General features: G+C 34.4%; 1 protein-coding gene across 2 annotated transcripts; it reads right to left on the bottom strand.

The window, feature by feature from the left end:
* Nucleotides 1–3,126: 3,126 nt before the first annotated feature.
* LOC103700297 (probable arabinose 5-phosphate isomerase) lies at nucleotides 3,127–7,837 on the bottom strand. Of its 2 annotated transcripts, none has more exons than XR_602956.4 (3): nucleotides 7,081–7,837; nucleotides 5,734–6,018; nucleotides 3,127–3,579 (listed from the first exon to the last, which is right to left on the bottom strand). XR_602956.4 is itself a non-coding variant. In XM_008782246.4 (3 exons), the coding sequence occupies exons 1-3, from the start codon at nucleotides 7,759–7,761 to the stop codon at nucleotides 3,423–3,425; spliced, it is 1,062 nt and encodes a 353-aa protein (XP_008780468.2). In that variant the 5' UTR covers nucleotides 7,762–7,834; the 3' UTR covers nucleotides 3,127–3,422. The 2 variants fall into 2 exon arrangements, 1 of the variants encoding a protein (XP_008780468.2); XM_008782246.4 differs by having other exon boundaries at nucleotides 5,795–6,018; nucleotides 7,081–7,834.
* Nucleotides 7,838–13,693: the final 5,856 nt, after the last annotated feature.

Genomic DNA, 13,693 nt, shown 5'->3' with positions numbered 1-13,693 from the left:
TAAAAAGCTGTTTGCTGTTTGGTAACTACATTCGTAAAGTGTTGTGGTACTTTGTTTTGTGTTTGGTAAACAAACTGAGAAAGTACTTTTGTATGACAAAATTACCATAAAGGACATTGCATAGTATTATACAACAGAACATAATAAAACATAACATAAATTAATATATAAATATACGATATAGTATAATATTATTGTAATATAAAATAATATTATGTTAATATAGCATTAATATTAAATTATTAGAGTAAATTAATATTTGGTAATATAACATAATATTAAATTATTTAACATAACATATTAATGTATTATGATATAATGTAATATATATTATATTTCTAGTATAATATAATAATAAAAGTATAAAATATTATAATTATTAGTATAAATTAATTTCTCATAATATAACATAATATTAAATTATTTAAAATAACATATTAATGTATTATAATGTAATGTAATATAATACCATATTTATAGTATAATACAATAATAAAGGTATAAAATATTATAATTATTATTATAAATTAATTTTCCATAATATAACATAATATTAAATTATTTAAAATAACATATTAATGTATTATAATGTAATGTAATATAATATAATATTTATAGTATAATACAATAATAAATGTATAAAATATTATAATTATTAGTATAAATTAATTTTTCATAATATAACATAATATTAAATTATTTAACATAACATATTAATGTATTATGATATAATATAATATGATATTATATTTATAGTATAATACAAAAATAAAGGTATAAAATATTATAATTATTAGTATAAATTAATTTTCCATAATATAACATAATATTAAATTATTTAACATAACATATTAATGTATTATGATATAATATAATATGATATTATATTTATAGTATAATACAAAAATAAAGGTATAAAATATTATAATTATTAGTATAAAATAATTTTCCATAATAATTTTTCATAATTTCTTATAAAATAATTTTCCGCGGTCCAGGGGCTCTTCTTCGTGGTCCACGCTCGAGGAGGACCTCAGCGTGGGCCGCGAGGTTGATAATAATAAAAAAATAATAGATTGATTTTGGAAGGTATGGAAAAGGATTAAAATTTTTTTCTTCTAAAATGTGGTTCAAGAGATGCATACAAAAATTGAAAAGAAAAATACCTTTTCTTACGGAAGGGAGTCTGACGATTAGGATTTTTGGCTCCAACAAATTTTTAGGTTTATAAAGGGACAAACTGTGTAATTATGTTATTTTAATATGGGCATTTTTGTCAAAAATACAGCTTTAAAAAGTTGAAACAACTTCCTCCCAAAAGCTCCAAATTGGAGCTTCCTCCAAAAAGCTGTTTCCAGCTTCCCGCAAAAGCTAAAACAGCTTTTTGAAAAATTTACCAAACACAGTTTTTCATCTAAAAGTACTTTTGGACCAGAAGCTCCCCCAAACAGGGCCGAAACCTCAGTCGATATGGTCAAAGGCTTTTTCAAAATCTAGTTTACAGAGAAGAGCTTTTTGCTTGAACCTCTTGCAGTTTGCAATAATTTCCATCACAAATGAATGACAATTGTGAAATTGTCACCCTTTAATAAAAGCCGCTTGCGAGTCTGAAATCAAGTGCATGCATGTACTTAGAGAGCCTTATTGCTAATCATGTCTTTGTGAAGATTTTGATCGCTCCATTGATTAAACTTATCGGTCTGTAATCCTGGACTGAAGTGCTAACTTGTTTTTTTGGGATCAATGCAATGAAAGCATAGTTTGGCTTGCTGATGTCTGTGGTTTCAGCATACATGCTGTCAAACAATCTACATATATCCTCTTTCATGAGCATCCAAAAGTGCTGATAAGTCGACTGAATCCGCTCCATATAAAACCTCCCAATCTACCTGCAAGCTGCTGCAGATATGTTCATTCATGGATCCAATGAGATTGGTGAAGCATTCTTTGAAAACCATCCTTAGTGTGAAATTGTTACTAGTCCAATAGAACTGATGACTTTGATTGATCTATCTCTAACAAACTTACAAGTTCATAATACACTTATCTTTATTTCTGTTTTTTTTCAGGAATGTTCATGATATAAAAGCTTAACCTGCAAGATATCATGTTCTGATATCTAACTGAAGTTAATGTAATGGAAAAGGACTGTAGCTCATAGATGAATGGTGAATTGGGTCATTAGTGACCTTTGTAAATGAGATGATTCTATTTTCCTCTTATACAATGAAGGTAACATGGTTCAGGAAAGTGGATTCTAGGATCTTGTTTTTATGTCGGGGAGAAGCTAGGTATGTTTCCTGCGACAAACTACATGAGATGGGAGGAGTTGAGCTCCCTTGATAGGGTTTCCCCTTGTCATTGTTCCCAATTCATTATTTTCTAGGTTGTTGCAGCATCCAAAGAGAAGCGAAATGAGAGCATGATATATTCGAGCAAGATTGAGCTTTTGGTCTTACCCAACCTATCATCTCCAATGCCTCATGATTCATGGAATTGCCAAATTACAGGTTTGCCTTGGAAGGTTATGTTCCTCTATGTTACTGTTCCTTTTCTTTTCTCATTGTTGGAAGACATTGGATGCTGTCTTAAGAAGGCTCTAATTCTGCAATGCTGTAATATCTTGAGCACTCATTTTTAGCGGTGTATCAATCTGATACTTGATCCACTGAATTTGGACTCATTGCATGAACATAAGAGGGGGTTGGGATGGATGGGAGAGACATCAAGAGGAGTGGTGAAGGATGGGAGGCAGATGGGAAAAGGCTCTAGAATAGGGGAGGCATAGAGCCAAAGCACCTTCAAGAGCACAATAATCATCCAAAAAGGGAGGAATAATGAAATGATCTACTCTGCTGGTAACTATGTTTATTTTGTCCTAGTCATCAGACTTGAGGACCTCTCCACACCTCTACTACTGCCTCTCACACCTTATTATTTCACCCAGGTCTTCCAGTTCTAAATTTGAAATAATTTTGCTCTTCTACAGGAAGTTTGCATAATTGTCATCTACTGTAGAGTCCATTTTAAACTCATAAATCTAAGGTGCTTATTTATCAAGGCACAAGGCATAAAGAATGCATCATCATTACCAACATACCTGTAGGATTTTTTTGATTCCTCTCATTGAATATAGAATGATATTTTCCATATGTTAAAACAAGTACATTACCAATACAAATCATTCATAAAGAGTAACTAACATCCTTTGCTTACAAATAACGCAGCGGATAAGGAAAAAATACCCCACAAACCTCAAGTAAAAACCAATACAAAAATAATGCAGGACTGTCATATGCAGGGCTCACCATATTGGGGCATAGAATTGAACTTACAGAAATGCATTAACATCCAGATCCTAGATTGAGTCAGATACAAAAAATTGCAGTACAAAGAATACATGAAAATAAACTGAATAAAGTTCACAAGCCTGCTGAAACCAGTCCGTGCAAGGTGATGATCCCAATCACAATATTCTGATCATCAACAACTGGCAAGAATTGTACAGCAGATGGGGGTGACTCCATTTTCTGCATTGCTTCCACCGCCATTGCATCCGGTCTGATTGTTCTTGGGTTTCTGGCGGACAATAAATATATATATATATCAGAAATCAAAAGTGCAGCTATTTTGTTATAAGACCCAGCTCTGGATTATTAATTCAGCTAAAATTATTACAATTGAACCTAAAGAAAACAGCTTTCCCAAGCAGCTAATAACCCTAATTACTTCCTATTTCACATATTATTTTGATAACATCTGGAAAAACAGAGGAGTGCTTGATACAGAAGTTGGCATGATGTTCCAATAGCATCAGTATTTTCACAAGGCAGGAGAACAATGGATTACTTCCCCACTAGCAAAACAAGTTAATCTACATCATAAATATTTCCAGCTAAGAAATAGGCCAAATCATTAGCAACAATTTCTTGCAAAGCCTGCACTCATGCGGGTGCATGCCAGCAGCTAGATTGGCATTATCAGCTGCGTTGCTGCCCCATAAGAATTTCATGCTTCCACAAAGTCAAACAACCTCACAATTAGCAATGCCCTACCACAGAATTTACAACTGATATTTCTTTAAATTGGCATAATACCTGTAGAGACAAACAAATTCACATATTCAATGATAAATTTCATGTGAGTCTCAAGGATGAGATGGAACACTCTCAAACATGATGCTCAAGGTCAGACTCCTATATGTGAGCTTATTCAGTTGATCAATTTTAAAATAAATTATTTGTTGCTGATTACAAAAACAATAAGACATTTTATGTTCAAAATGCACTTCTCTATTTCCTTTCAAATTGAAAAACATCGGACCAAGATATACCGAACCAGACCAAACCGCCTAGTTCACCACGTGCCAAACCAAATCGGTGGAGAACCGGGTTGGTTCGGCTCTAAATTTCGAATTGCCTCCCCCCAAACAGCCCTGAACCGGTGTGAACCGCTCGGTTTGCACTGGTTTGAACCTCCTCCACCCCCCCCCCCCCCCCCCCCCCTCCCCCCACTACCACTTTAAAAGGTTTGAATTATGGTCTACCACCTTGAAATTTTGTCGTCCCTTTTTTTAATGAGCAAGCAAGATTCATCTCATTAAACTGGGGTAAAACACCCGGTTTACCACGTACCAAATTGGTAGCCGACCGGCACGAGTCTTCATACCAGTTTGGCGAACCTTGCATTGGACAATACAAATATCAATTTTATGTTGATGAATCATACACCTTTAAATTTTGTCGTCCCTTTTTTTAATGAGCAAGCAAGATTCATCTCAGAAATTTACTAATATTCATATCATATTGCCTCTATAATTTCATTCTGTTTTTTTCCTAAGCCACAGCAAGTGGGGAGAAGCTATAATTCCTTCTATCTTCAACTGTTAGATTTCTTTGAACTCCCTAGCAGTTTCAAGTTCATGCATTTAGTGGAGGATAAGAGTCATGGAAGGAGAATAATAATGTCACGGACGAAGAAGTCAGATGGCCAGGTACATGTTATCAAAATAATGGGTTCCTTGTACAGTGAGTGGCTTAGATATGTGAGACAGGGAAGAACTAAGACATCATGATGACAAATATGAGAAATCATTTGACATGACATAGATTGTACCTTTTCAAATAGCAAATAAGAATTCAACCCTACATTAACTGAACGATGGCTATTAGTTTCATTTATTCTTTTTCCACATATAAGACTCAAACTCATGCTAGAACATGTGACAGCGAGAACAATGGAAAGGCTTCTAAGGATGGAATCACAATCTGAGAGTTCATCTTAGAGCTACCAAGAAAATGCTACCTATTTGGACTAGCTTTATTGTGGTTTGGAAAATGCACTTGATCAAATTTTTGGAAAAGAAAAAGGCTGTTCAGAGCCGAACTATGGCAGAGAATATAGTTTTTGTAACCTCTTGACATATTCATGTGTTGCAATTAAGAGTGGCTTCTAAGTATGCACTTGACTCATTTGGCTGCTTGTGCCGATTTTGTTTTCATATATTCCTGGAAAGGTTCAAGTTGTTAGTTTCTTCTAATGTTGCCATCTTGCTTATAATCAAAGAAATTAGAAGCAGCATGGTTCCACCCTCCAATTTATGGAAAAGAAGATGACATTTACTACTAAAACATACAGAAAAGCAAAAAGTATTACAAGCCTGCTAAAAACATGGTAGGTTATAAAAAGACAAGCTGATAGAAAATAACAATAAAAGGATCTAGACTCCTATACCTTGTAAGGAAAAATTTGGAGATTTTCCTACTTTTCATTGATTGCAAGAAAAAGTGCCTACCGGTTGCACATCTGACCAACCGTGAGATTGAAGATGGCTGCACCATTGGCCTTGAGTGTCCGTCGCAGGTCGCCATCCGTAAAGGTTCCAATCAGAAGGTATTTATCATCAACAACAAGCAGACATCCACATCCTTTACTCGTCAGCTCTGTGAGCTGATCCATTATCATGTCTCCCTCCTTGCAGATAGGAAGCTCCTCCTGCTTCTTCATGACGTCTTTCACCTGCAAAGGAATATTGAATCATTGTATTGGATCATTGAATCGTAGAGCTCTAGAAAGCGTAACTCTAGAGAAAGGAAAAACATTGAACCTCTATAATGAGAGTTTGTTATTGTTGCTACATGATGCATCACTGAGAATTGTAATCACCATCATGCCATGCATTTTCAAAGCAAATTCATATTGACTGCAAGTATACTTGTATATATTTCCAATTATTTCATTCATTTAAAGCATACCAATGATAAAATTATTAACATAGAGCAGAAACAAACGATATTAGATGAGCCTAAATCCCTAGCAGAATTTTCATTAATGGATGAAAAATTAGTAATTAATCAGCAAACGACAATGCTAGTTCATTGTTTATATGTCACTAAAAACTATATGCCATGTGAGAACAACCACCAAGGAAAATGTACATTTAGATTCACTGTGCATTGTTTTAGATTGATTTGAATGGCGACTCTGACGTCACATTTGTCAGATTCACAGATATTCCCCGTTCAAAATTTGAATTAACACCAAAGAATGCCAGAGGAAAAGAAGAAAGCAAAGAAAGGCATTCAAATTTGTACTAAACAATAAATAAGATACACCGTCAAAAATAATCAAGACAATGACCTAGCAGTAAAAGCCTCGCAAATTCCTCATTCCATAGCTTTAATAAGAAATAATACCTAGCAAGCAGACCCAGATCTCAGCATCAAAATTCAATTTTTATTCCAAGATATAAGCAAAATAACCTAAAGATACAAAATTTACGAGATAATCTCCAGGAATATCCCACATTCAGAACCTACATTGTAATCTTAAAGATCTAATTAATACATAAGAAATCAGGAATAAGCAAAGCAATCTAGATCTTGAAATCAAATTACATTTAAATATCTTTTTTCTGAAAAGAAAAAGATAAAACGCACCATGTCGAATTGATGAGTCAAAATCAAACCTTTTTTTAGCCCCAATGGGTCGAATCCACCAAAATTTATAAGAAAAATGCCACATTAATCAGGCAAGAACGAAAGGGGGACCGAGATCTCGAGATCGGATCGAATAACTGACCTTAAAGATGAGGCTTTTCCCGATCTTGCCGGCGGGGTGGTTGGCGGCGTACTGCTCACGTGTAAGCTCCTTAGCAGCCATGAGGGCAGCGATGACGGTGTCGCCGAAGACCATCTGAATGGTGGTAGAGGTGACGGGCGCGAGGTTGAAGGGGCAGAGTTCCCGCTGGAGGGGGAGATGGACGTTCATGTCGCAGAGGGCGGCGAGAGGGTTGCCCTCGACGGAGGTGACGGCGATGAGGTACGCCCCTTTCGCGCGGGCGCAGGGGACGAGGCCTAGGAGCTCCTCGGAGGAGCCGGACTTGGAAAGGAGGACAAGGAGGTCGCCAGGGAAGAGGGCGCCGATGTCGCCGTGGAGGGCGTCGACGGGGGCAAGGAAGGCGGAGCGGGCGAAGCCGAGGGAGGCGAGGGTCTGGGAGAGCTTGTGGGCGACGATGCCGGACTTGCCGACACCGGAGAAGAAGACGGCGCCGGGGGCGTCGAGGAGGGCCTGGGCGAAGGCAGCCGCCCGGGAGAGGTCCAGGTGGTCGAAGAAGTGATCAAGGTGGCCGCGCTGGGACACGAAGAGGCGGCCAAGCTCGCCGGGGTCGATGACCGGCCGGCTGGCCGCCTTGGGGGCCTCGGCGGCGCCGACGCCGGCACCGGCACCGGCAGAGGGCCGAGGGGAGGTAAGCGAGCCCATTTGTTCGCTTCCTTTTTCTCCCTTCGAAGCGGAGGGAACGGAGGGGAAAAGGGGGGGGGGGAGATCGGGAGGCGGGAGGGGAGTCGCGGGATTTCTAACAGCTGGAGACTGGGGGGGAGGAAGGGTGTGGGGTATTGCGCGTAGAAAGTTTTACGCGGATTAACCGGAGGGTTAAAGCTGTTAGATTTCGTGCATCGAAGACGCGCGAATGTGAAACTGACACCTGGCGGAAGCTATGGATACGGAGTGTCGGTGGTCCGTTAGATTTCGCCCTCGTAGAGGAGGCAAGTATATACTTTTCTTTCACTTATCAAAAAAATAAAAAAAAAGTCTCTTTACAAACATAATTAGAGGATTTAAAGTAATTAATTTCAATTCTGATTAAATGTTTTTGCCAGGTAATGATGATTTTAATTTTAGCCTTTGTTTTTCTTTGATAAGGTTAAGCTTATACCACTAGAAAAATCAATGTTTCTGCTATGTCAAGATGCAAAATTATTTTTACATAATTTGCTCCTTAATTTCTAATTTGATTGTGCTCTAATTTTTTCCCTTGTCTCAATTAGACAATATTAAATATATATATTCATCTGAAAATGCATAAATGATGATAGTTATAAAATTACTTTAACATAATTGAATTTATTTGAAGCTTGTAATAAAAAAAATAGACCAGAGAATGAAATGTTTGAATTATTGATTTATTTCATTCTTTTTTTTAATTCATCTTTATTTTCTTTCGTGGTTTTCTTCTTGTCTTTATTTTGGGCCCTTTTCATTCTAATTAATATATGATGATCTATTTCACCTTTTAACCTGCCTCAACTTAAAAAGTATATAAGCCCAACTTGCACCCAAGCGCTAGAGGAAGGGCTTGATTGTACTAGTGCTTGTCAAAAAAAAAAAAAAAAAAAAAAAAAAACAAACAAACAAACTCTCTGTTATGTAGGAGATTTTGGTTTATTATATATCATGCCAAAATTGATTAGAATCCACTTCTAGGTTTTTGGGTTTGCTTGGATTTGTCTTGCAAGCATATTGGTTGGGGGTCTGTTTATTTCCAGAGAGCAATCATGTTCATCCAAATATATATATAAAATAAAGAATAATGGAGGTTGCATGAAAGGTTCTATTTCTTAGCGAGGATGAATATAAGGATTTGGATGCATCTATTGTCGCTAGATTATGTATATCATAAATGCGTCTGAATTATATTTGTGCAGGGTTGGATACTCAAATACTATAGTAAAGTATAGTAAGAATTCAATTAAGATAATTTTAATCTTATTATAATATCTAATTAATAATAATATAATTTTTTTCGTAACTCAGATTGAATTTTAATGTCTCATAATCCACATTTGTTAGAAGGTAGAAGGAGTGGTATTTTATTTTTGGATCAGGGAAATACCAAATAAGTTCAAAATTTGGTAGATTAATTATTGTTTAGTAGAAATATGAACAGTTTGAGCAAACTCGAAATTATTTTTGGGTCAGCTTTCTGCATGGTTTTGCATCTTGGAGCATGGTGCTTTTATTTGTCCTTTTAAAATTTTGTAACTACATCATTTAAATTTACTTTTAGAATATCATACCTAATTTTTGACTTTACAAGAAACCCAAATTTGCATGCCCTTGCAGAGGGAAGGGTTTTAGATATTCAGGATAATATGATAACATGGTCAGGAAACTTGTTCGTGGATTTGTGCTTTGAGCCACATGCTCTAACCACTATTTTTATGAGAATAAATATATAAAAATTTAAAATCAAATTGGAAATATGTAGATAAAATATAATAATAAAAGATTTATAAAAATAAAAAAATTAGAGAACATATAAAAAAAATTTAATTATGATATTTGTAAAAGTAGATAATATAAGAACTGTTTGAATATTTCTGCAGGAGTTGGGCCTGGCCCATCCAGCACATGTCTTCTAAATTATGTGCACAGATTATGTCTAATAGTTTGAAGAGGCCTGGCTCAGCCCATGTTAATTGGACGTCTTCCAGTCCATTCATGTAAGGTGAAAAGAAAAAAAACCAGGCAGCAGACTGAGTCGCCTCCTTTATCGCCCGGCATTCCGGTGGTTTGCTTTGGACGTCTGCATTAGACGTCTCTCCACAGTTGTACTTTCTATTTTTCTGTGATTTGGAGAGCTGTACTCACATTCGAGCTATATGAGATGGGTAGCCGATTTTACTACACAAAAAAAAAGAAAAGAAAAAGAAAAAAGAAACTGATGAGGCCTTTTTTTTTTTGTCTCTATAGAATTTGGGCTGGCCTAAATACTGTAAAAGGGCCATGCTTGGTCTGTGCTCTTGTGAATCGTGTTGGATTGCATGGAATTATCCAAACAGGCCGTAGGAGGCATAACAAGACTACAAACAAATAAAAATCTAATTATCTTGTGACATTGCCTTCTACAATTTAGATATATTATAATTTAATACTATTTTTGCCTGAGTTATTCCCTGCATGTCCTCAAGTTCTAGAAACATATAATTAGGTGGTCATACTCATTACTCGAATATTTATAAAATTGACAAACATTAAGCTATATATACAAAATATCACTATTCATGCAAAAGATTTAGTAACTTATAATAAATTAAAAGTTTCCTAAGTTGAAGATCACTGGTGAGTTTCCTCAGTTAGAAACTATGCTCGATCGTTTAAGTACTTGATTTGGTGCGCAAGGCTAAAAGAAATTCATAAATTATTGATGTTTGAATTTTTATGACAAAATCAAAATTATAATCTAGGTCTTTACCATTTTATTTTTATTTTTAACATTATTAATTTTTTATATATTTTAAAAATAAATTATATGCTCAATTTAAAATATTTTTAACATTATATTTTATTAATATTTTATATTTTCAACATTATTAATTGATAGTATGTTCATGAGTTGAATTTGAGTCATCAAGTCATACATGTTTTTTTTTTTTTTTGTAGGGATTCATATTTTGGTTTTTCGTTCTTTCCTTTTAAGAGGTGTTTCGTATGAGCGGTTGTCCTCAGATTTAGAATGATATGGATGGATGTGACAAGATCATTATATTTGGTTGCAAAATGATAATCCTACATGATAACAATCCTAAATCAATCAAATTCCTCAAATCACCACCTAAGCCACTCATGGAGAATTCGTCCTTAAAGTTAAGCATCCAAGATTGTCCCAGAACAATAATTATGGGCTGAAATTTTGAGATAAAAATATCCCTCAGATTAATTAAAAAAATTGATATATCAATATACCAGTTATATGTAGATATTCAAAGATATTTTTAAATCATTGAGATATAGCATAAGAAATGTTGTGATCTTAGCTCATCAAAAGAAATATACTATTCTATATAAGAACAACCAGAGGATCCTATTTAGAAGCTGCCTTCCACAAATGTGAAAATAGCTTGCCTTCTACTGCGCCTTGGCTCTATTTTCCTGAAGTTGCTAGAAGTCCAAGACTTTGAAAGTTACTCAATTAATGAGGATGTCACGTTTGCAATGTCATGCCAGCCTTATCTCTCGCAAAAGTCATGTGGAATTCTTGACGTCCTCCTCTTCCGATATGCATCGGATGCAAGCGCCCGACATAGGGAAAGTGATGTCATGTGGAATGGAGGCCAACCAGTCTTACCATGCCACGTGGGACTCGTTGTACTCAGTTCCGGGCAATGGCATGACTTGCTTGGATGGCGGCATGGTTCAAGGCGAGATAGCCGAGACAGCGGGGCGCCGCCTTTGAACGCCCTAAAAGATATAGGGCTCATAGATTGGTCCAAAAGGGGGCTGCTGCATTCCGTATGCCAAACATCTTTGAATGCTCCAAAAGACTCGTTCCATTTGCAGCAAAAAAAAAAAAAAAAAAAAAAAAAATCTTTTTTATATTTTAATAAAAAAAATAATTCACGAGGAACATAAACAAACTATTTTTTCACTAATTGAAAATGAAGATTCTGTATTTTTTTCAAAACTATCTTTATAAGCTATCAAAATCTATGAATAAGATTCTTTTATTTATTAAAAGTATAATAGGTATATCTTACAATTTTTCTAGAAAAGAACGTGCTTAACTAAATATAAGACACTTTATAATAGCTCATTTTTCATAGTCAACTAAATATGCCAAAATTATTTTTTTAGGAATCGAATTTTTTTAAAAAAATTCAATGAGAAATTTTTTTTCTGCGAACCAGACAAGATATAAGATTTTAGTGTTAAAGATTGGTATAGTAGAGACCATATGGTAATCCAATCCCTTTCTTATCTTCAGCAATTTTTCTTTTTTGAAGACAAAAAAATAAAGGCATAGACATCATCCCCGAGCATGAAATTTTGAAACTTTTTAGTGAAGATGGGCACTGATAAGTTAAGACAAGAACGATTGGATCACCTTGAAACACCTGATTATTGGTAGAATAGCTATACTAATAATTCTTTATTTGTGGCAACAGACAGAGAGTTTTTTGTTAAAAAAATATTTTCTAAGGACCAACTAAATTATTACTCTTATATTAGAAACAATTACTTCAATTCTTATAGAGGTTAGACTTTAGAGCCATACTTGTTGGTTTATTATTAAATATTTAATTCAAAATTTTGAGGTTTAAGGAATAGTTCTGTATTGGATAGAAAACTAAACATAATCTACTTAAAATATAGATCATTATTTAAGACAATAATTTGTTCTTTAGAGCAGATAAGATTTAAATTGTTATCTTATCTTTTGAGTAGCAATATTAAATTGAGAAATTTCCAAAATTTTAAGAAACTTTTTTTCGGCATGATCATGTTCATTGTTCCGATGTGATCCTATCATTTTTCCATTGTGCTACGTATCATGGGCCTCTCTCAATGATACATCAGTCTTTTTTTAATGGAAAGATCACAGTTATAGATTAAAATTTAACCAAGATATCATCCTTTGAGTTTATTTGGATCCCTCATAATGATATAAAATGGACTTTAATTTCTTGATGGAAAAATTATTGTTCTTGGAATTACTATGTGGTAGACTAATATTTTACTTCGGTATCACTATCTAACTTGGACCCCTCGGAATAAAATGTCTTTTTTTGATGGAAAAGTTGCCTCTTCTATGCGCATTATACACACACATACATACATGCATGCATGGACATACGCCTTGCGATTATTTCATTGCTCTAGAGGTTCTATTTATTGTCAGACTTTCAAACTTAGCATTAAAACAGAACGGATTATGTGCTAGTGGCTGATTTTCCCTCCTAATTCGGTGAAATAGTAGCATTCTCATAAGAATAAGATTGTTATATTTGATGAAAAAAAATCTATATGAAATATGAAAAAGCTACTTTTCCACCGATTGAGAATTGAAATTTCTTTTTTATCCAAAACTATCTTTAAGCTATCCAAATTAATGAATAAGACCCTTTTTCTATTAAGAAAATAATATATATTTTATATAACTTTTTTAGAAAAGTAGATGCTTAACCAAATATAAGCCACTCTAGAATAGTTACTTTCTCATAGTTAACCAAATATGTCAAAATTATTTTTTCAGACATCATATTTGTAGGAATCAACTTTCTGAAAAAATTATTTCAACAAGAAAAAAGTCTTCCCGTTAACTAGATGAGTCCTAAAAGATTTTAGTGTTAAAGATTGGTCCAAAGACCATAAGTTAAACCAATCCCTCTCTTATCTTCAGCAAATTTTCTTTTTTGGAGACAAAATAAAAAGCATAGACATCATCACCAAGCATGAATTTTTGAAACATTTTAGTATAGATGGGCGCTGATAAATTGAGACAAGAGCGGTTGGATCATCTTGAAAACAGTTGATTATTGGTAGAATAGCTATACTAATATTTCTTTATTTGGCAATTGTTAGAGAATTTTTATTTTAAAAAAATATTTTTTAAGAAAAAACTAAAGTATTATTC

This window comes from Phoenix dactylifera, chromosome 9 (genome assembly GCF_009389715.1).
Source record: "Phoenix dactylifera cultivar Barhee BC4 chromosome 9, palm_55x_up_171113_PBpolish2nd_filt_p, whole genome shotgun sequence".
NCBI lineage: Eukaryota > Viridiplantae > Streptophyta > Magnoliopsida > Arecales > Arecaceae > Phoenix > Phoenix dactylifera.
Note: the sequence above shows the minus strand (reverse complement) of the source record. Positions and strands in the feature narration are given on the sequence as shown.

Bases quoted from the DNA above. Each gene is read 5' to 3' on its own strand.
- LOC103700297 (XM_008782246.4), bottom strand. From the start codon at position 7,761: ATGGGCTCGCTTACCTCCCCTCGGCCCTCTGCCGGTGCCGGTGCCGGC. The intron at 6,019-7,080 runs GTCAGTTATTCG...ATTCCTTTGCAG, and splicing joins GGAAAAGCCTCATCTTTAAG to GTGAAAGACGTCATGAAGAA. The intron at 3,580-5,794 runs GTAGGCACTTTT...ATTGTCCGCCAG, and splicing joins GTTGGTCAGATGTGCAACCG to AAACCCAAGAACAATCAGAC.